Source organism: Haliaeetus albicilla, chromosome 16 (assembly GCF_947461875.1).
Source record: "Haliaeetus albicilla chromosome 16, bHalAlb1.1, whole genome shotgun sequence".
Classification (NCBI taxonomy): domain Eukaryota; kingdom Metazoa; phylum Chordata; class Aves; order Accipitriformes; family Accipitridae; genus Haliaeetus; species Haliaeetus albicilla.
In genome coordinates this window covers 2,485,189-2,510,246 of record NC_091498.1, presented here as the reverse complement: position 1 = coordinate 2,510,246, position 25,058 = coordinate 2,485,189, and the positions used below count along the sequence as shown (strand labels likewise).

The 25,058-nt window shown below is 45.7% G+C and overlaps 1 protein-coding gene across 1 annotated transcript in view; it reads right to left on the bottom strand.

The window, feature by feature from the left end:
* CSMD2 (CUB and Sushi multiple domains 2) overlaps nt 1-25,058 on the bottom strand; it is a 311,633-nt gene that overhangs the window by 58,386 nt on the left and 228,189 nt on the right. The window contains exons 30-41 of the mRNA XM_069802931.1: nt 20,023-20,217; nt 18,931-19,047; nt 16,662-16,775; nt 16,423-16,518; nt 14,131-14,334; nt 13,472-13,596; nt 9,082-9,178; nt 7,972-8,076; nt 4,040-4,158; nt 3,870-3,939; nt 1,413-1,529; nt 254-463 (exon numbers count right to left, since the gene is read on the bottom strand). Of these exons, the coding sequence (XP_069659032.1) occupies nt 254-463; nt 1,413-1,529; nt 3,870-3,939; nt 4,040-4,158; nt 7,972-8,076; nt 9,082-9,178; nt 13,472-13,596; nt 14,131-14,334; nt 16,423-16,518; nt 16,662-16,775; nt 18,931-19,047; nt 20,023-20,217 (1,569 nt within the window). The remainder of the gene's footprint in view (nt 1-253; nt 464-1,412; nt 1,530-3,869; nt 3,940-4,039; nt 4,159-7,971; nt 8,077-9,081; nt 9,179-13,471; nt 13,597-14,130; nt 14,335-16,422; nt 16,519-16,661; nt 16,776-18,930; nt 19,048-20,022; nt 20,218-25,058) is intronic.

Sequence of the window (25,058 nt, the reverse complement as noted above, 5' to 3'; positions counted from 1 at the left end):
TAATTCAAAGGCATTTCACTGCCGCAAAGCACTCTAGGAACATTTGTTATTTGCCGTAGGCATAAGTCCGGGTGAACAGATCCCAGTTATTAGGATTAAGCATGGCCTTCATGTAACACCTTTCCACTCATTTGGATTAAGTCCTCATGGAATTAATTCAACAGAATAGCAACAACCGTGACGCCCACCCTCTCTCCGCCCCCTCACCCGGGGACAGGATTGTTCCATCGCTGCTCGTTCTGTGCCTCCTTACCTTGGTATTCCAACTTGAAGCCTGGCTTGTTCTGTGAGTGGTCACTGTGGAAGTACACAGTTGTTTCATGAGATGTCGACAGGAGGGAGCCTGGGATTTCAGTGCCGCTGAACCGCCCGATGACATTACTGGTGTCGTACGGCCCGTTGCGGATTTCAACAAAGTCGTGGTTCGGCTCAGTGGAGAAGTTTAGGAACTGGATGTGAGCACCTGGAGAGGAAGAATGAAGAGTCTGCCTCTAAAGCTATGCCCAAGCCTTAGCACATCAGCACCACTCACCCAGTGCTGCCCAGTATAGCCCAGTCAATCAGCAGTAGCACATTTACCACGGTTGGAGGTAGAGGGTGTCTGTAGGTATGTGGGTCCTGCTAGTTTCAGACGAGCTCAGGCTATTGACGCCTGTGTTTTGATGCTGCTGGAGTTTCTGTGCACGCCTCTCCCTCTGCCTGACAGCAGAGAAATTCGGAAGGCAAGCGCAGAGCTACACAGATCTCCCCTTGCCAAACTGAGCGCAGCCAGCTCGGATGGCAGGACGCACTGAGCCGGGTGTTTCGTTTCCCCAGCAGCACACAGCAGCTACACCAGGAGGAGGAGAGTTAATCCACAAAACCCCGAGAGTCAGCGCTTCTTCCAGGCGTGCAATACTCCTACCTCCTGGCAGTTAGGCACCCTGATGGGGCTGGCCTGGAGAAGAGCTGAGCTGGGGGTGTGCAAATTTCTCTCTTACTAAGGGCTGGGGAGATCCGCATTTTTCAATGTGCTGATGCCTGCATGAACTCTAGCTGAGGTAGGATATAATCTGACATAAGCTTTGGTCACTTGTTACATTTATAAAGAGTGATGCAACTGGTGGTGATGTTTTACGGCTATTACAAACGGGAGTAGTTAAGACAAGCACACTCAAAGAGGATGTTACAGCGGATTCAGAGGCATGCCCACAAATCCCTATCAACCTGTTACACTCCACGGTGACCTGTAATCACCCTTTGAAAAAATGCTTATCATTTCACAGCACCATATAAATGCACCTTTAATGGGAAGTGTGACCAGGAGGTCAAACAACAGAGTCTCTGTAACTCATCTTGGCAAGCAATGCATCCAGCACTGACTCAACAGGGACAGTATCTTCCTATCATCAAACCAAAACCAGTTGTCTCACCAAACCCCACCGGCAGCAATATCCTCCATGTGCAGTCCAGGTTGCTTGGATAATTTCCTGGGAACCCTGGGCTCAGGAGCACTCCTTCCATCTCTTCTGCTGTTCCTCCACACTGGGCTGTAAAATCAACAGTGTTAGGGGTCAAGATCACTTAGGGGTCTCTCTGGGCGACGGACATGGCCAGCCAGCTGCGTGGGAAACAAAGCAAGTAAAAACTAAGAAGAGAAAAAGGAAAGCCTGCTATGGAACTAGCACAAAGTTTGCCAGGCACTGCGTGGCCACATTACTAATGCATGTGCCTTTCTCTTGCCCTCTGGAGATAAAAGCCTGGGCCCAGAGATCCAGTTTTGGCAATCGCAGTGGGAGAGACAGACTTGAGCTGCAAGAGACAAGACGGACGCTCTGTTCTGTCCATAGACATTGTAGCAGTGCACATCATGCACGCAGCACTTGTTTGAATTTTTAACCACCTAAAAAAATTACTGTTAAGAAACAGACTGATCCTATTTTGACTCCAGTTACTGCTACTTCTGTTTAACTGATCTACCTTGACTGCTATACTTGTCAATCTCTGGGCAATTACTGATAAATATAGAACAGCGTGTTTGCACACTGACTGAAGTAAATTCCCTACCAAGAAGCGATCCACATATGACAGCACAAAATATGTTTACAAAAGGCATCACATGAAATTTAAACACAGATAGCATCTTCTCATGCTTATCTGGATGACCTCTACCTTGTTACGGTAATACCATCCAGCCAGATACACCCAGGCGTACTCCTAACTCGTTCTGACAGTGAAGGTACAGATTCCCTTTGTCCACTATCTCATTACGCATGTACTTGCTACTAACAAGGTTCCTCCCAGAAGATTTCTCTTTCTTTTTCCTCTTAATGGCTCTTTAATAGAACTACTTCTAAATTATTTAGAAGTCAAGCATCTGGATGAAGTAGACCAAAAGAAAATCAGCACACTTCGCCAGGGAAGCAAGCTGTTCTCTGAGCAGGGGAACAACCAAAGCCTGCGCTCCCATGTGGCTGGCAGCCAGCGGTGCTCTGGACAGGGTTTAAGACACGTCAGTACACGATTAGCCCAGGACAACGAGCCTCAGGACTGTCAGCAAGGGGTGCTGCGGCATCCCCAGAAAAGACAACGGTCACTCGTGATGATCTAGCTGCAGAGACGTGTTCATGCCTCTCTGAAGCTGGATGACCTTTTTCAAACGCGATGCAAGCTGAGGGATAGGAACAGAGGGGTGGATGGGCGTTTGTACCGCCGCGCTTGGTCACGACCGTCCAAACCCAGACATCTGAATTCAACTGCACTGGTGTCTACACTGTGACGGTGCCCAGCAGGCACAGCCCAACCAGGCAAAATCCTACTGAACTGGGTGACCGATGCTGATTAAAAGAAGAAAACTTGAAACTTGCAGTTGCTCAGCTAGGCATCAGCTAGATGATAATATTGGGGTCCTACTTCAGGCTGGGATCCCCCAACTCTAATATTGAGCTGAAGGGCTTCTGATTTCTTTCAGAGCAACTCCCATGGGTACGAGTCCTTTAGACTCATGTAAATGTCTCTGTATTTATTCCTGGCCTGCAGATCATTGGATAAAAGAACTGTTAGCTCTTATAATTACTTTAAAGCAAAATGATGTAAGCTAGAACAGCAGGAGCCTGAAATAACTGTTAACTAAAGCTATTAAATGCATAAATGTCTCTCTCAAAGCTGTAAAACGTGCAATACGAATATTAAACATCTAGATTTGCTAAAAGCAAAGTATTGAAAATAATCAAAAAACTCCAGCAAGTTCCCTTCACCTCTGTGCCTCTTCCACAGTGGAAATTAACTGCCCAGAGCTTTTCTCTGAAGGCCTGAAACACTCGGCAGTCTCAGCCCTGCTCCTTGGAGGGTGTCACGGACAAACAGCCGTCTTGACAAGTGACCTGGCTCTTGCTGGTCACGTAGGACCTGTTAGACACCAAAGGGGGGACAGCAAGGCACCAAGTGGTGTGGTTTGGAGATACTGGGAGGGTAAACGGGCTCCAGTAAAAGATGCAGTTTTAGTGATATCAAGAAGCCTTTCATAAAAATAAACCACATCCTGCAGATCTTTGCTTAAGAGGGAAAAAAACCCCTCAACCCATAAAAGCAACCTGCTTTCAGTATAAAGAAGTTCTAGGTTTTCCCTTTTGAATGATTTTTTTCTTGAGGAAATGCTTTTTTTATTTTACTTTTTATACTATAGGCACATTTTAAGCATTCTAAATAAAGCATCCTGGGCGGCCCACGGGGACTTTTTCATTGAAATTTCCTCTTGCAAGAAATGAAGATTTTTTTCACACTCTTATCTCACTTCCAGAACAAACCTGCATTTCTCTAACTCCGACCCTCACCTTTTTTTAGAAAAGCGCTATAAATATCTGCTAGGTACAAAAGAACAAGAGTCCTACCGATGCAAAGTGGCGGTGGGTAATTCCAGCGGCGGACGGTGCCTGGCATGCACGAAATGTGAGAGTGGCCCTGGAGAAGAAGAAAACAAGACACAAGGTTTGGAGGATCTCCCTGTATTCCAGGTGTTTGTTGTCATCCTTTTTTTTTTTTTTGGAAAAATGTTCAGTACCTGAAGCGCATAGCCTGGTTCACACTGGAAAGAGACGACGTCGTTCACTAAATAGCGCTCACCGATCTTCAGGCCGTTCCCAGGAATGGGGGGCTCTGGGCAGCTGGACAGACCGACGGCTGCAAACGCAAGAGCGAGATGAGCGCTCCAGGGAGCGGGGATGGCGTCTGCGCTGAAGCCAGAAGGAACGGGAACACGCACCTTCATTTTATCCCGTTCCCCTGTTTACCAACCACCTCCACCACAGACACTGGGTGGGAAAGTCCCGTGGCCTTTGCGTCCTCCACAAAGACATCCCTGATCACACAGTATTCCCGTGTTCCAGGGTATGGCCAGGATCCAGAGGTATTCAATTTACCTGGAACACACTTTTTTTGCCACGTACAAAGCTATCACAAATCACTTTGCAATTCGTGGCCAAAAAAGTTTTTGGCTGAACCCTAATGACTTGACGGAAGAGCTGCATCTGCGACAGCACGTCCGTTGCAAAGCAAAGACAGACTCGTTCTCAACAGTTCACGAACCAAAACACCCGCCACGAACTCTCCCCATCCGAGGTCTGCGTTCGTGGTACGCCGTACGTGCCTTTACCAACCAGGCAGCATCTGACAGAAGATCAGAGAGGATGCAAGAGAGAACCATCTGCTGTCCCTCACCGGCAATATCAAGGGCATGCAGTATGTGTTGTGTGCAGTTTGTCCCTTTCTGGACAGAAGCAGCATGGTTTCATTCTCCGACCCTACTCTTCCTGTTTTCAATCACAGATTGAATTTACCATGAGATATAAGCAGCAGTAAGCACAGCCGGTCCTTGATGGTGCCTGCACAACAGCCTACAAAAAATTCATTCAATCCCATTTCCATCTAAGCTACGTTTGCAACTGGGAATATCCTGCTGCAAACCCAATTAATGATCCCCGAAGTCGCGTGTCAGGTGATGTGCTCTCCTTTACACAAATGCCACCCTCTCTGCCTTCTGCAATACCAAACGGAGATAAAAGGAAGACCAGCGTCTGCAGTCACCTCGCACCCACCGCGGCTCAGCTGCCTGCCAGCACCTCCCTCGCTCTCAGTGCTGGCAGCTGCCACTAAAAGATAACCTTCTGCATCGCTGCAAAGGCTAATGCTCTGCTTAAACTCCACGGTCTGCAGGCTGAGCCGAAAACAGATGAAAAAAAAAAAGAAACGAGAGAGGAGATGCTGACTCTCCTCCTGAAACCCGAGTCACGCTTCCCGGCAAGAAAACATGTAGTCCCTCCCCACACACGGCTGTATCGCTTGACCTTCAGAGAGCCAAGAGAGAAAATAGCTTTAAATAACCTCCCATTCACATCAGTGGGCACTGAGTTTCACTCAGTCCTAAATTCTTCTTGCTCTGCTTTGGCTTTCGAGCATGTAGAGATACGAGCTTTACTTGAGGAATCCAGCGAGGGTGAAAGAAGGGGAGGAAACAAACTGGTGTTTTAGCTCATCTCTCGAAACTTCCTTGCAGCACCTCTAACTGAACAAAGACAAAACCTGGGGCTCAGAGCTGTGAAATTCCAATTGTACAAGCAAAGCAAAAAATACATTATTTGCAGCTGCCCTGAAAATCAACACCTATTCATTTTCTCAGCAAAGAAACCAAACAAGCCTGATAATCCCAAGCCTCATGAAAAACCTGAACATGATTGTTGCAACGGGGTAACAGGATCCTCAAAGAGCTTATTCATTGAAACAAATGGAGAAGAAACAGAGTCGCAGCAAGAGAATTTCTGAAACAACATCCATTTCTCCAGCTCCCAGAGAGCAATCTGGGGCACGATTTCTCTCCCCAGTCTTGCTGGTTGCCATAATCTTGGCTGGATCCGTTAATATGCAAGGTTTCAATCTGCAAACCCAGTAAAACCTGGAAAGCTTAGTACTAGTTGGCCTTCTAAAAACACACACACAGTCTCTGCAAACAGCTATGCCATTTCTGTGGACATTTTACAAAATGAAATGCGCTTTCAAATCTACTTGCTGCTTTGGAAAAAATAAACAGAACATTGGTTGGCTTCAGAGACAAACACAAGATTTGTGATCAGAACCAATTATCAGACACAGTGTCCAGCAAGAAATAATTATGTCTGCATCGCCCCAAGGAAGGTTGCGTGAACACAGACAGCAGTCCCAGCACATCTCTCATCAGCTCACCATCGCTGCTACCAACGCAGGAACAGAGGCAGCCCGTCACCGCACATTAACCAGTCCCGAGAGCTGCGCAAAAACCAGACTGGCTCCCGGCCCCGTCGCACCCGTATCTTTAGCACACTGCAAATGCACAAGCCTGCTTGCTTTCCTGACTGCTAGCTGAACGTTCAATTTAGATGTGCTGAATAGAGCCGAGAGCTGCCATTCTGCACCTGCTTGCTCGTATGCTGCCTGTGCTGCTGCCGGACTAGATGTGAATAATTCAAGCCCTCAGTACGGTACCATCGGCGAGGGAACAGCCACCGTCACCGTGACCCACCGCAGCTCGGCTGTAGCACACCCTTCCTGAACGGACATCTGCTCCAACAGCAGGAATCAAAACACAGACACGGGGGAGACTGAATTTTTGGCATCATTATCCAAACCCGACAGCCCTTTCCCGAGAGACTCTCTTCCCTTTCACGTCTTCCAGTTTTAGTCAGGTTTGTTCTCTTACCACTGAGGTTTGTTTTTTTTTAAATATAGTCTCTGCGTATGATCACATATGATGATGTTCCCAGGTCTGCATACCCAAGAACCGAACGCAACCTTGCATGAGACCTGCTGGAAGCAAAGTGCTGCCATTCTGCTAGGGTGTCGGCACAATCCATAACAGACAAACCCACTAAACTGTCCAACAGTTCTGGGAGAGGGAGAAAGGAGCGGGTGCCCACGCTCTGGGCAGTGTCTCCTTTGGAACGTGATCGCAAAACTTCCCGTTTAGCTGAGGCCAGCGTGCCTGCCCGAGTTGGAGACTGCAGGAGGAGGGTGGCCGTGCATTTGCATCGATCACGAGGGAAGCGATGCTGTCCAGCGTCTGGACACTGCACCTCTAAACACAAAGCAGAGAGAGAGAGATACCGTTTCAGCAGATAAGCTGAGCAGGATCTAGCTGCGTGCCCTGGCAGCAAAGGCAGCTGATGGTGTCCTGGGCTGTACGGACAGGAGGACAGTCAGCAGACGGAGGGAGGCGATTACCTCCCCCCTACTCAACACCCATTAGACAGCACCTAACCTGTTGTGCCCAGTTTTGTGCCCCACAGCATAAGGAAAACATCGATAAAGTGGACCGCCGAGTTCAGCAGCGGAGCACCAGGACAGCCGGGGGCTGCAGCACTCATCCTGTGACGAGGGGCTGTCCAGAGTTTTTCCAAGCACAGACTGCATGAAGACGTGTAAAGTGAGTAATCTAGTTTTATCTCACATCCGACCCTGCTTTCGGCAGGAGGTTCGATGAGATGACCTCCGAGGTCCCTTCCAACCAGAATTATCATATGAAGATCTCTCTAGCCCTGCATGCTGTTTCCAGCAATGACCAATACTGAATGCAAAGAGCAGGCAACCTCTGACAAGCATCATTTTAGGCACTTCCCGAGCAAAGATTACAGCACTGTGTGGAACAGGCCAACTCTCCATGAATTTTTAATACTCTGGCCTCCACAACTCCTCCTGCGCTACAACACAGAAACCAAACAGGTGCTACAAAGTGCATCAGCAGCAAAACGAGGGGCATGCCATGACCCTGCATCTCCTCTGCTGCATCTGTTCTCCATTTAATGTTCAATCCCTCTCTGCAGCTTGAAAGCAAGGAACCACATAAGCATGGGCCTTAAAGCCCAGCCCTTCTCCACTAAGCAGCTTCTACTTCTACAAGGCAACGGCTCCGTAACCATTTCCCCATCGCTCAGAGGAACTGCGAGATCAAGGCTGAATTGCTCTTACTTTTGTATTCCAGGTGAAAGCCGGCAGCAGAGACGCTGATATCCGAATAGAAATGCAGATAGAGCTGGTTTGAAGTGCTGTTCAGCAGCGCAGGCACTGTAGTTCCTAGGAAAACAAGAGATGCACAAAGATACTGAAGAGGAAGGATTCTTTTTTCCTCCTCCGTGTCCTCAGAGACTAGCTGCAGGAGAGGCTGAGAACAGAAAGTCCTTTAACTTAACAAGCTCTCTTGGTTTTGATCAGGTTCTAATGAGGCCAACTGAGAAATACCCAAGGCTTCTCGGCAATGGCCTTTTCAAAGTCTACTGGTGAATTTTATCATGTGAAGTTTTACCACTTACAGACCAGACAGACTAGCAGTATTGAAAAGGGAACTGGTGATGAGAAACAGCGTGGGTGGAGCGCGGGTCCCCTGCAAGGTCCGGATTCCTTCTCCTGCCTCATTCCCTAGAAGCTGTTGCAGCACCAGGTCAAGGCGGTTCTATCCCAAATGCAGCACTGGGAGCAGAGTCTGCTGGGCTTTATGCATGACCCTTCTCCTTACCAACCTCAGAGCACTTTGAGCACATTTGTTCATTAAATAAGCAAGAATCGGTGCCACTGGTTTGCAAGTGGCTCTGCTATTTGAAAGCTTTACAATGGTCTTGGGCTGCTTGCTACTCCCTGCTCTGCTAAAACCCACGGTCCCCACTGCTGAGCAAAAGAAAGGTTGTTTTGCAGCCCTTCATCCAGTTTGGTGCAAATCGGCCAGGCTGGGTTAACTCGCCAAGTACAGCGGCCTGAGCTAACCCCACACAACCCAGCAGCGCTGCGGGAACCCTCGCTTCCAGGCTGTGGAAGTGCTCATGGGTTTTTGCAGAAAAACCCCAAACCTAACCCCCTGGTTTTGTGTTTAAGGCTCTCTATCCACATTTCTGCAGGAAGACGGTAATCAAATTCCCAATTCAACAAAGCATATGATTTCCATTAAGCACATGCTTAAATCTATTCTCAGTTTTTGAAGCACTTAAGCATATGCTTAATTTTATGTACGTGCTGAAGTCCAGCTGATGTGAATAGGAATTAAGCATGCACCGACGGGCTTCACTGAACGTGATGCTGAACACGTACCAGAGAAACTTCCCAGCATGGTGGCTGTGTTATCTCCTCCATCAAACACTTCCAGGGAATCCCAGTTCTGCTCAGTAACAAAACTGATCACCTGGATCTGAAGAAAAAAGAAAAAAGTAACAGTACAACTCCTGCAATCATGCTAATAAACCAAAATAGTATCAATAAAAGGGACGCTAATAAAGTTAGCAACACACTCTGGGGCTTTAAGTCAGCACTGCTATTTATCTGTGCTAATACACTGGCAAAACTTGGAAACCTATTGCTTTGACTACAACCGTTTGGGTTATACAGCTATTTTCCAACAAACTCCACACCAAATTTCCGTATCAGGGGTGCTGTCTTCCACTGCTACAAAGGGAGAGCTCCTGTAATTTCACAGCTAATTTGCAGCAGCTGAGAATCTGAGCCTTTTTTTCCTGTCTTGAGAAATCCCTGAAGACTTCTGCAACCCTTTCAAATGAAAGCAACCACTAGTAACCCAAGAGCTGAAATGAAAACAAAGAAACCCACATTAAACCACAAGGTCTTTTTAATCCAATGAAGTTTCTGCAACTGCCTTGTTTCTCAGCTTTTAGTCAAATCACTCAAGTTGCATTTTCGAATTTCCCACCTTTCTCTGCCATGCCCCATAAGGTTTGAAGGCTTAAGGAAGTCACTTGACTCCATGAGTTAGAACATCAATGCAGTCCTCAAACGAGTAACATCATGCGATCTGATAAATCTGCATTTACACTGAAAAGCAGCTCTTATACTTGAGCAAATATCTACAGGTAATTGCACAGATTTGTTTTCCTTGATTACCATTACAATTGATTCTGCCTTTATTCCTAAATCTTGGGCGTTTAAAGTATTCAGTGTCCCATTCAGAAAAATAAGCCGTGCTGTAGGTTAAGTTTGGTGAACAGCCTGAGACAGCAAACCTGGGAGAAAGCCAGCACTATTTGGAGAAAACCAACTTCAATTTCTAAGCTCTAGATGAAATTTTCAAACACGCGGTACCTCAAATTAAACTTCTAGGCCAACAACCTAAAAAAGGATCCTTAAAGACAAATCAGGAACATAAATGGCTCGTACAACTTGGCACCAAACAAAAGGCTTCATTTCTTGGCGTGCGGCAGAAGCCGCAGTTGTTCAGCGCCGCTGCCCGTGGGTTTGGGGAGAATGCTGGAACTTTGGTAATTCGGGCAGGTAGATTTCCCTTTACTTCCAGCCTTCAGACATCTGCTTACTGCAGAGCCTCAATTCTTTGAGGTCTCTTTGGACGAAGATTTCCTACCAAGCCTAATGCTTCTGATCTGCAGTCGGCCTGTTGAATTCAATAGAATTACTCCCTTAAGCGCAGAGCTCAGCAGGACACGTTCACTGGACTGAACACTGTGAAGAGATTTCAATGCCCTGCAAATCTTCACTGCACGCACACGCGCACGCACACACATGCACACACACTCGCTCACTCTTCCCTCTAGTAATTCTGTGAAACCCCCTCCCTTTTTTCCTGCAGTGTTCTTCTGTATTTACTCATCCACTCCAAATATCTCGCTTGCCTTTGCCCTGCTAAACACAAATAAAACATACACATTAGGGGGAGGGGGAAAAAAAAAAAAAATCAAACCTCATTATTTCTGCCATTTTAACCTTTTTCCTCCTTGATTTATTCTGAATAATAAAGCAGGCTATAAAGTTCCTGCAAAGTTGTGGGGTTTTTTTTTTTTCCCAAAAAATAAGTGGAGTTCATTTAGCAGAAATTGCAGTGACCCCTGCAGAGCCATTACTGATCACACTGACCAAGTCAATACCTTTCAGCCTGCATAATTACACCCCTATTGTGATTTACATTATTGAAAGAGAACGTGGATTGAGAATGTGCATTTTGTTTGCTCTTATATTTTCTAAATTATTTATTCTCCTCCCCCCCAACTTAACGGAATAAACATTTTTAAGGTCCTAATTCTAGTCTGACATGTGGATTCACAAGGGATCTGCATCTATTTACTGCCATGTATATAAATTAATTCACTCAGGAAGGTTTGCTACAGGAATGAATAATTCATAGCAGAAGTGCTAGCTCGTACACTGATTACATAAAAATCCTGCTAGTGACTCGCCACTACCAAGAAAGCTTTAATTTCACCTCCTCCTCTGATTTACAGTTGTTTAACCTTTAATTGTTGTACAAAATGAGGGTAAACCGACGCTTAAATTAGTATCTAATAACTGAGAACATCTCGCGCACAAGAGGGGGTGACGGGGGAAGCGGAGCCGATGCGAGCGGGGCAGGTTCCAGAGCTGCTGCGCGGGAGCCCGGCGGCTCCAGCCGCGTGGCCATCACCCCGCCTCTGGGCTGCCCCCAACCGCCAGCTCCTGCACAGGGCTTCCCTGCGGCCGTTCTCCTTCCTGGGGGCCGATACCTTTCGCCATGCCTTTTCCCCCCACCGGAGACTTCCAGCGGAAGTCTCGGCGTCACACGCCGATGTCATCTGGTTTGACGTCAAAGGATGATGGCATCCCGCGACTGGCCGGCGCCCAAGGGCAGAGCCGAGGGACGGCGGGTGTTTCGGCACACCGACGGCGCGGTGTCCTCCGCACAGCACAGCCCAGCTGGAAGCGGGGACCCCAACACGGGTGGGGGTCCGCAGGGACTCTCACCGAGCACCAGAGAAAGCACCACGGTCCTGCCCTTCACCAAAAACTTCTAGACCTAGAAACTGAACTTCGGGCTTGGCGGCGTTAGAGCTCAGCCACAGGACACACTTTTTCGTTTGCTTGCGTTCTGTGTTAGACCCTTAGATACCTATTTCCCTTGCAAGAAGTCACATCCAGCAGGAAAGGGGTAAACAAAAAACCACAAACCTTTAAAACACTTTGCCATTACGTTTTCCAGTTTTACGTGAGAGCTGACTTTGCACAACCAAAGAGGTGAGAAACAAGTACTTATGAATAAAGACATTCTTTTAACAGCTCGCTGTAATACTCGCTTTCCTCTAAGCTTAGCAGACGTGCAAAAACAGCTCTGCGGGCTGAGAAGTGGCAGCGAAGGTTTGCATTCAGAACACGGCAGTGCAGAATACAGACATCTATTTACATCGCTTTAAAAATTAAGTGAATTATCACCTCCTGATCCCAGGAGTCCCAAGCAACTTGCAAGCTGCCTCAACTGTTCAGACGTTTGGCTGAGCTAAATGGATCCTCCTGCCATTTGGGGGTTTTGAGCACAGCTAAAATTCCAGATGAATGGGAAGGAAACAACGGTGAGCTCTGAAGCTTTTGAAAACACTATTTTAAATGGCTTCAAAAACAAAGAGGAGAGCGGAATTTGCTGGACTGGATGCAGCACAAGCCTGGCAGAGGGCACAAAATTTTACTCCATGGTTGTGCTGTTTTCACTGTGATGCCCCTGGTTCTGCTCCCACCAGCTCTGTCCATCCCAGACCCAGGTTCGAGGTTTCTGTTTGAGTTACGATGGTGGCACAAGGTAAGAATCCCCCGCTGGGAGAGAACAACTGTAATCCAGCAAAGCAAAGCTGGCGTTTCAATAAAACTGTTGAGAGAAACACAACTGCTGTGCGCCAACACCTGCGAGTGCTGCAGAGAGGGAGGAACCCACCTACAAGCCTATTAGCCAAATACACGATAGAGGAATAAAAGCACTTAATGAGCAAAACCCTCACAGACAGAGTGCTGTAAAGAAGAAGAAAGAAACCCTCTGATAATGAGGCCTGTGGAATGAATGAACCTGTTAAAGAATCCATCTCCTGTGCATCAAGTGACGTCAGCGTAACACACGGTGAGATTCCTTCTGTGAGGACGAGGCATGTATGTGCTGAATGGGAACTTTATCTAAGGCTTGGTCTCCGATACTGGGCTTAATTCACAATATCCTCTAGCTTGCAGGACTATTTCTGCAGAGGAATGATAAGGACCACAAAAAGACCTGAAGAGAGAGCTCATTTACCTGGAGACAATGAACAGCAAAGCTGTAATTGTATAATCATAGTGCTACAACTCTGCTGGCATAACAAATCCACGCAGGCACTCCGAGCAAGCAACTCTTCCTTGGTGTAGCTTACGTTGCTTTCAACATTGCATAATTAAGCAGTATAAAGATATACGCCCAAAGTACCACTATTATTTTGTTACACCAGAACAGCCACACGGCTCCAGTGGATTTCCCACAGAGCGCGCCTCCAAGAGGCAAAAAACCATTGAAACACTACCCGCTTCTGATAGTCACAGCGTAAATAAATGTCTGATTCCAGAGAATTACATTCAACCGATCTCTTTCCTGTGAGGAGCAGCAACTTCCTAACACGTGGGCTCTGTAAGCGCACCAGATACCGTGCGTTCTCCTCTCCAGACCGTGCTGCAGCAACGGCTGCTAACACTGTACCTGTATCCCCGCTCCTTCAGGGACTGTTATCTTCCACACGCAGTTGAGGCTATTCAGGTACGGCTCAGGGAAGCCAGGGGACAGGATGGTTCCTTTGCGTTCAGTCAAATTTCCACCACATGGCACTGAAATAAGCAAAGTACTGTTTGAAAGTGGAAGGACTTGGCTTTATACTAAAAACATTCTCTTTAAACAAAAAAGCAAGCAGAATTGGCTCACGATTTAAGAATAAGATTTGTATTAATAATCCTTTTTTCAGGAACTCTCTCCTATAACCTCTAATACAAGCAGCGCACGGACCTTAGGTGTGGGGAACACTGGGTATATCAGCCCACGAGACTGGTTCTTTAGGAACTGCTCTCCTCCAAAGAAGGTGAAAGCAGCTTTCAGATCTAATTTATTGTAGGTGCTGTCCCAGATCTCACGAGTATTGAATCCAAAAGGTCCCTTCCCGGACATTTGGGGTGAACCGCCTTTGCTCATAGGCAGCTCTGGCTTTTGTATCTAAGAGGTATGAAAAAAAATTATTTTTTTTTTATTTGTCTGGTTTGGGGGTTTTTTTGTTTGTTTTAAACCATCCCAAAGGATGTAATTTATTCTTCTAGCACAAACTTTTGAACTGTTCTGTCTTTTCTTCCCCCAAGCCCAAAGATACCTACCCACACAGGTGGGTACCGAAATGTTCCACTGAGCCAGTGCCCCAGGCATGGTCAGGCACTCGATGCTCCGGGAGCCCTGGAGCACATATCCAGCGCTGCACTCGAACCGCACCACCGCCCCAACCGCAAAATCGCTGCCCAGCCGCCGGCCGTAGCGAGGCTCCGGGACCGAGCTGCACTGGGTGGCACTGGTTCGAGGAACCGCTTGCATCGCAGACAGGAGAAACCAGCGGGAGAGCGCGCAATTGCAAAGCAAAAAGAAAACAAACCGAAAAATTATTAGAGCAAACGTTTTGGAAATATTAAGTGCCAAATTAAAGAGCCGCTAAAACCAACGCAGGAATCTGATTATACCTAAACCCAAAGAGAGGCCGAACCCACTGAGAAGAAAAAGAAAAAACATTTCACTCAAACTTCTGTCAATTCAAGTGACACTTGGAATAAAAGCAGTGAGGACATTACAGAACCATGCATGCTTTCTAAGATGAGACTGTTTGCCTTCAGAAAACTTACCACCGCATCAGAAAAGTCATTTCTAAATAGGAAAACCAAGGCATTCAGCAATGACTTTCCAAAAAGTTGGTTCGCCATATAATGCTAGAGCCTCAGCAGAAAACCTTTTAGGTTTCTCAGCTCACTTGGCCTCATTACTATAAAGGACAGCAATTTCAAACAATCTTCTTCACGGTGAGAAAGGTAAAAGAAAGAAAAGGGGAATTTAAGTTGTGATGCCGCATAGCCCCAACTGCTGAAATTGCCTGCATTCCTGTTCAATGCTGGAAACGAGTCAAAGAGAGTCTGACAGATAAGTGAGGGGAAAAAACGAGTCAAAGAAATGGCTATTGCTGAGGAAGAAATCAATTAATATTTTTCTCTGAGTTACTTTACAATTTATTAGTGTTTAATGCCCAAGTTGCTGGGAGGGGAAGAAAAATGTTGAGATGATGAGCACATTAGCTATATTGTTTGATTTTAATTTGATTCAGAGCGATGAATGTCAAACCTACTGCCAAAGGCATCATGCAAGATGATCAGTAAGAAGCTGAAGTGTGTCGGTGGTCTGGGGAGGGGAATAGAGAGGCAGAAAGGAGCTACTTATGATCAGGCACTGTTTTGGGCAAATCCAAGATAGCCAAAATACTCATGGACCTGTACCCCTGCTCAGATATCCCCAGCTCAGCCTGTGTGCTCGCCCCTGCAGCTCTGCTCTCCAGTTCAGGCTGCTTTCAACACGCTGCTTCAGGCTCCCAACTCCTTCACCGCAGGGGAACTTGCCATGCACGTGCATCACTGGATAGGGGAGGCTTTGGGAGAGAGAACTCCCGTTTATGTGAAAATGAGAGTAAACGCCATTCGAGCCTGGCCAGGCAGACCTGCAAAGCCAGGGCTGGCTCCTCCTTTTACTCTTGCTTTCCATGCAGTAATCACTGAAGAGTGTGCAGCCCATAATTAGCATGCAGGAGGGAGGAGGTAATCTTTACTGATTTCATCAAAACCTTTGCTTTGCTGAAATGTCTAAAGATTACTATCAGAACTACAGTTGGTTTACAATAATTAGGCAGAAATTCAAGAGAACGGATCTCTGGATACTATAAAATCCAAACCGTGCTTCCCTTCGTCCCCAGAGAAGGCACAGGTTGCCCCTGCTGTCTGTCCCTGCTTTACAGTAATGTGCATGTAAAAGCTTGGCTGAACCGCAGATAACTATACAAAGCATGTGGGTGAGAAAGCCCTTCTGTTTTCCCACTATTCTGTACATCACTTTCTATTTACTACTTCAAAATCTCTAAGTGGGACTCACCCCATGCAATGCAAGCTGTTACTGAAAGGATCAAGGGGCAAAAGTTTGACAGCAAGAGACCTAAGCCTATGACACGCAGAGAGGAAGGATTTTACAGAGCTGCTAGACAAGCGTTCAGCTGCTTACACTGAGAAATGTGCTAAAACGCCAGTGGGAAAAAATTGCTTGGGTATATATCTCAAGAACTCACTGTGTAGTCAGGGCATGATTCAATGAGATACTTCTGATACTAATCCTGGGACGTGCGAGGGTTGAGGCTGAGTGAAAATGGAAGGTCTGAATACGGAGTACCTACAGAAGCCAGACAGCCTTGCAAGTTCAGTGCTACCAAAATAATCTTAACCTCCTGTGATATTTTCTGTTCAGACAGAAAGCGTGCAAGGCCCCACAGACGCCAAAAGCAGTTCAGGACACTTCAAGACGACGACTGTATTTTTGACTATTATCTTGGGATCAACCTGAGGACATCTCCAGAACACAAGTGTACTCACCTTGGTAGACAAAATGAAAACCTTTGGCTGTAGATTGACCCTTGGAACTAAATTTGATGAGAATCTGGTTGGTGGTAGCTAACGGTAATGATTCACCTAGATGAAGAGAAAGAGAAAAACCAGGAGAGACGGAGATTACAGCATTAGCTACACAAATGGGTTGCACACAGCAAGGTGTTAAATGGCAGGCTGTATTTGTCGCTTGCTTCTCCCAGCAGCAACAGGGAGACGTTCCCCACCTGTATGAGAGCCCGAGAGGGAGCTGAGGAGCCGGGAGTGCTGGTTGGGGCCATCGTGGACTTCGATGATGTCGTTGAGCGCGGTCTGGAAGAAGGCGAACTGCCCAAAGACCACTGCGAAGAGAGAGAGAACCAGTCGGGGCAGGCAAGCTGAGGCTTTTCAGCTGCTTTTATTTCAGGAGCTTGCCAAAGATAAAACGGGCCTGACTGACAGCCCTGGAAGATGGGAGCCCTTTATTTATCCACAAAGTAGGCATAACAGAAGCAGCAACCAGCCTCCCCCGTGTTCACTTGCCAGTACGCTTTAACACTGATTCATAGGCCAAAAGGGATTCTTCTATGAATCATCCCATTTGCCTGCCTACATAACACAAGGTATATAATTTCACCAACTGATAATTATTATTTATTGGTTGTATTGAACCACTGTCATGAAGCAGGCTCCCATTGGGTTAGGCATTGTACAAAACCTGAACAAAATAACTATCCCTGTCCCGAAGAACTTAATTTCTAGATTGAACCTCTCTGGTCAGGGAGGATGACTGCTAGGGAGAGAGGACACGCATCGTTTTATTAACAGTCAGTCCTAAGCCCGTCTACAGAGACTGCTAACGAGGGAGCCGTGCAGTGCTCTGGGTTTTACTGCACACACTGCAAATGCACCTAGGAACAGGCAGAGCTTGTAAATGGGAGAAAACAATAATGAGAGGGTCAGACCATTTTTTTTAGCTAAAGCAAAGACACTTCAGTTATTTATCTTTATTTTTCAGAATATAACAACAGGTTTTTTGCTCCCAAATCTGCACTTTGATTTAGATCAAAGACTAAGACTCCACTTAGATTTTTTTTTTTTTTCCTCCCCTTTGTCTCCTCTCCTAGCTTTGCATTTTCAAGTTGTAAGTGCCCAGTTGCAGTTTCACAAGCTGAGAGGTCTCTTTCTGTGAAATTCATCATGAACCAAGCTACGACATTTGTTTCCTGCACATTTGGGTTTACAGCACAGCTTTGATGGTGGGAACGCTGAAAAAGTGACAATAGCACACCCTGATGCCTGCTGTACGCAGAATGCGAGAAGTGAAGGAGATGGGAAGTGTGTCACATTCACCACTAATGGTTTTCCTGCTTGTTTTTAATGAAGCTATTGAAAGGTAGCAGGTGGAGAAGAGAAACTAATTTAGCTGTCATCCTATGGTAGGCAAAAGTCAGACTTGCAGATCAAGACTGTCTAGCCCTCTAGTTATGGTGTTTCCTAAGACAATATCAAGATCAGTTTTACTATAGCAAAACAGGTTAAGAGGTGTAAGAGAGCACTGCAGTATTTCATCAGATAGATCCAGGAACTCAGATGGAACCTAGATGCACACAGGCAGAAGGGCAATTTGAGTGAAAGGAGCTTATAACCGATGTCTGAACACGGTATCCTTATTTCACACCTTGCTATCTTAGCAAAGAAAATCACAAACAACTGAAAAGACCATAGGGACTGACTAGATCAATACAATGCACTGAGAAGCAGTATCAAATAACAGAATTTAGAGACCTTCACCTGCCAGAGCTGTCAGTGCAAGTACTCTAAGAACTTTAAATTCCCTTCAAACAAGAAAATATGTTAACCAATACTAATATCCAGCTAGCTGCCTCAAAGGTTTCTAGAATGTTGATCATGCTTGTATTCAAGCTCTGACCAAAATTAAGCAACACTGGAGTCTATAAAAAGAATGATGGTCCATTTAAATGGATCTGGCTTTTGTTCGGATCTAGTTTTAAAATTTAATTTACATGTTATTTAAAAATAAAAATTAGTCACAGGTACCATAGCTGCACATCCACAAAACCATACATTTATGCGCTTCTTTGCGCAGACAGAGTATTTAGCACCACAGTTAGCATGTGTTTATAGTAAATACATTTTGTACTCTCAGAGGTCCTCCGAGTCTGCTGCTAGCATTAATCACCATGAATTATTTTTTGCTGATTTTTCAACCCTGCATGACTGGATATAGTGCAGAAACTGGAAGGGGAATGACAAGATGGTGAGTTTTGTCCCCTTGTTTTTGATAGATTTTGAAATTCAGAAAATTCCCATCATCCTTACTGACTACAACAAAGTACAAATAGCATCCAACAGTGGCACTTATTATTTTCCAGTCTCCCTTATCTCCGCTAATATATGCACTTATTCAACTGCTTTGTTCAAACAAAAAAACCCCAAACAAGACAGTTGCACAGACAGTAGGACAGATTTTCAAAAAACATCCAAAACTGATACCATAGTCCTTCGGCACAACGATGAAGTACAAGCAGACTTGTCCACTGGTGTAGTTCTGGGGATAATTTGGAGAAAGGACGACACCGTCCGAGCCTGTGTACTGACCACCACAGGGTGCTGTAAGAGAAAGCCAAGAGGAGATCGCTGAGTGTACCCTTACCAAAGCCTGCCTTGAAACACCAACCTTTTTCTTGCCGCTTCGAGATCCACCCCTGCCTCTACGCTGTAATGCCGTGCAACGTCAGCTGCCCTCAGCCATGATCAATTCTACGCTTCAGGCAATGCAGCTCTCGCTGCAAGCTCTTATTAAGAAAAATCAGGCTTATCCTAACCCGAGTTCATGCCTGCTTCACATTTAATTATCAAGACCATGCCAAGGCTAAGGGATGCCGTGTATGGTGGTGTAGACTAATGCGTGATTTGCACTGCTCTGCACCTGACCTTAAAGCTGAGGACCTGTCACAACGAACTCCTACTCTTTTCGCCCTTTTCTCAGTGGCAGGAGCCTGGCCCCAGCGGGAACAGCGTCCTCTCCGCCAGTGCCTTTCCAAGTCAGAAATTTCATTCTTCCAGTCACCACACACTGACAGCTATCTCTTGACTCATTTCTCAGATTAAGAAGGTCTGACTGCAAACCCATCATTTAAACCGTTTTCTCATTAAGCCAGAAAACAAACCAAACCAAACCACAGAACCCCTAAGAATACCTTCTGTTTTCTCAATAAACTCCAGCCCCGCTCAGGAAAGCACATGCTTAAAGGCTTTGATTAGCTGGGATCAGGTTAAGCAAATGGTTAAGTGGCTTGCTGAGAGCTGCCCTGCACTAGGGACACAGGATTTGTCATGCAGATAATCTGTTGTGTCCAGTTTTCTCTCTCAAAAGAAGGTTCAAGAAACCTCACGTAAGTCAGCACTTCCTGACCTCTGGGTGTTAAAAAAATTGAAAAATTATGAAACACCAAGGAAAACCATCTGTCCCCTTACAAGCAGCTCTACGCAAAAGTAATGTCAAGCTTTTCATTAGGATAAACTGTTGATGTATTTGGCAATAGGCAGATCCTTCTCTACTCACCTTTTCCTCTTGGGCCTTACCTGTACAGGTAGGTCGAGGTTTGTTCCAGGCAGGTTTTCCATCCCCTCCCATTATGCACGTCAGTGTGGAGACCCCCTCAATGTCATACCCTCCGTCACAGTAGTAGGTAATTGTAGATCCCAGCTTCAGATCCGTACCCACTCGTGTGCCATTCTTAATTGATCCAGGGTCAAAGCATGACTCCCGGGGATTTTCTGCAAGAGAGAATTGCCAAGATCTTTACTGGTCTGATACGGCTACTCTAAAATTTTGGTCAATAGCACGTTTTTTGGCTTGTCTCATCTGGGAATCTCACTTAAGCATATCATAAAGACTAGTACCATTTGCAGAGTTTCGATTTCAAGCATTCTCTCATGCTGCTGAATCTGGGGAATCGTATGGGTCAGATTCTGGTCCAGACCTTTCTCTGATGCTCAGCTCCAGCACAAGTATACTGGAAGAAGGAAGGCTTCAGTTCACACGCGTATTTACTGGTACCCAAAACCCCATCAATGAGGCAAAGCTTTGATTTAACTATCTACGTTCGCTCTCCTTTCTTGCACAGGGGACAGGCTGTGAGAAACTTTGCAAACCGGGGCACATAAACACAGATTGAACATGCAACATATTTCAGATGTGCTACATCTGTTCGCATTATCTCTTTGGCACCTATCATTCCTGTATCTAAGAGCTGTCTGCTCTCACCATGGAAATACGTAGTGCCATGTGCTAGCTGGTAGACTCTCCAGATGTGCAGCATGGCTGCAATTATGGCAAAATGATTACAAGCAGTTAGACAAAATGAAGACATTTTTCTCTCTGTTCACTATGCCCTGCAGAGTTAAAAACCCCATTTACATATGAAAATTCCAGTAAAGACTACAGAGCTGTCAGGACTTGGGTATTGCTTTCCATCTTCTTCTGAGGGCTTTTTTCTTTTTTTTCCTTCTTTTTTTTTTCCTGCATGAAATATAATTAGAGGCTTTGATTAATCCTGCTCTTTTGTCATTTGGAAATTGCTCATTAAAGATGAGGGCTTTTCTGAGAGCAGTGGGTCTGTGAACAATTATAATGTGTTTAAGCATTAAATCATGGGCTTTTAGTATTTGGGGAAGGGGTGGAGGGAGAAACAGAAAACAGTAAAGCCCCTAGATCTTGCTTTTGTTTCTTTGTTTGCAATGAAAAATAGGATTAGCTCTATGGTTTCTTTTACACGAGAGCAGTACCACTAGCTAGCAATCCAGGTAAACGGGGCACAAAAGGACGCAAAATATTTCCGCCAGGAACAGCTGCCCTGAACCACAGAAGTGAGGCCGCTGGTTTTTCCTGAAACACCCGCTCCCTATTTTGAGAGCCACAGACTGGTCAACCCTCAATGCTCCTCACAGACCATCACACACTTGTACCATCAAACTTTAAATCATGGGTTCTCCTCTGTGTTAGTGGTGTCTTGCTCCACGAACTTTGGACAAGCCACTTTTCCTTTGAGCAACCCTGTTCCCCAACCAAATAACAAGATGTTCCAATTTATCTGATCCTGGGAAGACACACACATGTGCCTAGAGGCATAATTATTGCAGCATTCAGAAGAGAGCTCAGATACTCAGAACATGATGGAGAAAATTCGGGTTCTAAGACAAAGGAATTCAATAAGTATTTTTACTCCAGTATTTCCTGCGTGTGATCTGACGGTAGCTCCTGCTGAGCCACCAGCTAGACACAAAGGAGAAATCTTGATTCTGATGAGCGAGATAGCAGGACCGAAAAGCTTGTTTCAGTCACAGCACGGGAAAGCAAAGTCCTTGGCGCTCTGGTCAGCTCAGATGAACACATTCCCTCCTCATTTATCCTTATGCTTGTGAGACATCAGCCGTAGCTGGAGAAGTGAGCCTTTATCATTACTGCGAGTCAACGGAACATTCTCGTACAGACTGGTCGTCACAGCCCACAGAGGTGAAGAATTGCTTCTGGGCATCAGTCAGCCGGAGCACTAAAGATGAGCAGTGCAGTTGCATGGCCCAGTCCGCTGTAGCACACAAGCCATTTGCAAGTGTAAATGCTTCGTCTACTTTTCCAAATTCTTTTTTCACTCCGCAACCCTTTATTTCTCTGAACTGCTAATACTCGCTTTTAGACCCTTCCCTACTAAAGCTGCACCCAACGCCTTCCTTCTGACCACTTTCTGCCTCTCGTTATTTTCAAGAGTCTCGCTGCCTTTCATCTAGCAAGTCGATGTGGCTTCAACCTGTCACTCAGCCTCCCACCCGGCTGTCAGATGCCTTTGCCATGTGCTTGATCTCAGCCTCTGCTCCCGCTTTGAAAAATCGTGACATTCGGTGCTCAAGTCACTCTGTTGACTGCTGAAAAAAGGGTGGTGGCTGATTGCTGAGCAACAGCCCCGCTACTTTTGTTGTGTTTTCCTCATTCTTGACTGTTTCTGTTCCCTTGAGGGTCTGCGCCTTCAGGGACGGCACTCGTCTTCGAGGACGACGCATCCTGACGCACTAGTCCTATGCGTAACTCCAGCTGAACACTCCTCTGCAGTGACCTGCCCCAATGATCCTCTGCATTAGGCTACAAAGGGAGGCAGGAGCTCACCTTTAAGGAAGTATTTGGTTGCATGGTGACTGCAAAAGACTCGCAGAGGGATGTGGGAAAGCCACAGCTTCCCCAGCCTTTCATTTATTAGGCTTATGAATTGAGTACAGCATGGCTTGTCCATTTAGAATTAACATTTTATTTTCACTCAGCCACTTCAGAAATCGAGGGCTTCACCCTGATGTCCCAATTAACATGGATTCAGGCTGCCAAATGTTTAGAAAAGAGTCAAGACAAAAATGCCATGAGAACTGGCTCATTAGTCCACAGAAAGCAGAATTTTCTGTGCTTCCCCTCTCCTTTCCCAAGGAAAGCTCAAAGCCTGCATGAGCTCCTAGACCAGGAGGTCAGGCTTTCATCCGCATGTTCGAGAACAGCTTCGCTGGAGAGTTGTCCACAAAGTGCATCATCAACTCCATAGCTGTGAACACGTGCAAGCCTTTAGTAAGAGCTAAGCCTTAAAACAACCCCAAGAGAAACTGTCTAGAAGAGTTTTCCACACCAGCCATCATATCCTGAAGACAGGACAAATTACATTAGGATCTTAAAGCCCAGGTGTAGCCTTGGCATCCCGAGCAGCTTGGCTGCTGCCACAGCAGCTCGCCAGGAGCCCAGAACGCTCCGACTCATCCCAGCTAAACGGACTACCTTTCCCAAAGGACATACCTGTTTTTCAAATGCAAGTTGTTCTACGGTCAAGCGTCATCTCCCGTTTCCGACTGTTTTAACAGCTGGATATTATTAAACAGCTTGCTTTGCAAGGGATTTTACAGAATAGTGTTTCTGTGGGGTATTTCCACCTTAAATAACCCGTAAGTAATGCTGAATATATGTTTATAAGCTCAGGATGTGCAAAACAGTTCTGGCGAAATAATAATGGATTTGAAATAAGGCTTGGGGTTTGGGTTTGGTTGGGGTTTTTTTCTTCTTTCCTTTGGAAGGGTGAAAAGTAATCAGTTTTGCTTCATTTGCTTTCAATTTCACGCCTCTTCATTTCTGGCCCACAACAGAACCAGGAAGTACTAAAAAGCATGAGAAAACCTCCGGCTTTGGAGTATCCAACCTGGAAACTCCTTACTACCCTCTGCCTCAAGCACGAGGAGCCAAATACGTCCCTTGGGTCCCATCCAGCCCCAACCCATCGGGGTAAATTGCTCGGACGGAGGCAGTGGCTGATGGAGTTTGACCCACTTCCATGTTCATGACAACAGGTCCCCAACACTCACAAAATACAAAGGGGGGGCAATAATTTGGGAAAAGCTCTCCAAACGACCAGCCCGCCCTTTGCGTTGCTAACTAAGTGTGGTCTCCATTTAAAAATATCAGCGTATGTGAATATATAAAACGTATCTCAATAAAATCTGCGGTTTGCAAGATGCTGCAATGCAAACTGATTATTCAAATTCAGTTGGTTTCCCAGTAAGAAAAAATAATCTTCACTTCAGAGATTAATCCCCAGCCAAATTTAAAAGAGTCTTCGGTAGCATCTTCTGGCAATGACAGCTTAATGGAAGACCCTCATACCAAGGGGTCTTTTAAATTGACTGGAAACAGTATTGGAAACTTATGCAGCGTTGCTCTGTATCCAGAAATCTCCCAAGTATAACTAAGACACACAAATATTATCTTGGTCCAAAAGATAATACATGTAGAGATACTGAGTTAAAAACCTTAGTTTTCTGTAGCTGAGACATTTTAAAAAAATTCTTAAGCAACAACTGGAACGAGAGATAAATTCTAGGTATATTGCAAACGATATCTTCCCTGTGTTTAAGCTTTTGTTTTGTAACTGTCTTTCCTATTTTGTAATCAGGAACTTACCCTTTTGCTTTGGCAGACTAATACTTGTTGGGCTCAAGTGAATCTGCTACGAACACAGCACACTGCTTTCACAGAAATGACAACATTAACTAAGCTGGTGTTGCAAACAAGCACCTTTTTAAGGATTATGATAACTTCAACAGACCTTAAGTGGGATACCTGAGCAGAGCATGTCTTCCTTTTCATAAACCAGCCTGAACCCAAAATCTACTCACCACTGCTAAGTCACTCCAAAGAATAAATTCCTCCCCAGTTGAAATCCCAAACTATTGCATTTAAGTTTCACCTGACCCTCTGAATCAATCCAAGGTTTTAGGCAGACAGTAAACCAAACCTCTGTACATTGAAGTGAGTGCGGGGAAAGTGCACTTACAGTTTCTTTGCTGGTAACCTGAGTTTGATTTTTCATTCTGCTGCACAGCTGACAGTGCATCATGGGTGTAAAGCAAAAGATATGTGTTCATCCATCAGAAATCCTGCTGGTGTAGTGTATCTGTGTAGCTAAGCTGGGAAATTGCCTGGCTGAAGATCTGCCCTCAAACACCTTTCTATGGCATTGCTGCATTCCCACTTCGCTCTCACTGTCACGCTCTATGCAAAAACTGGCATAATAAAAGCCAAATTCATTCTTCTCTCT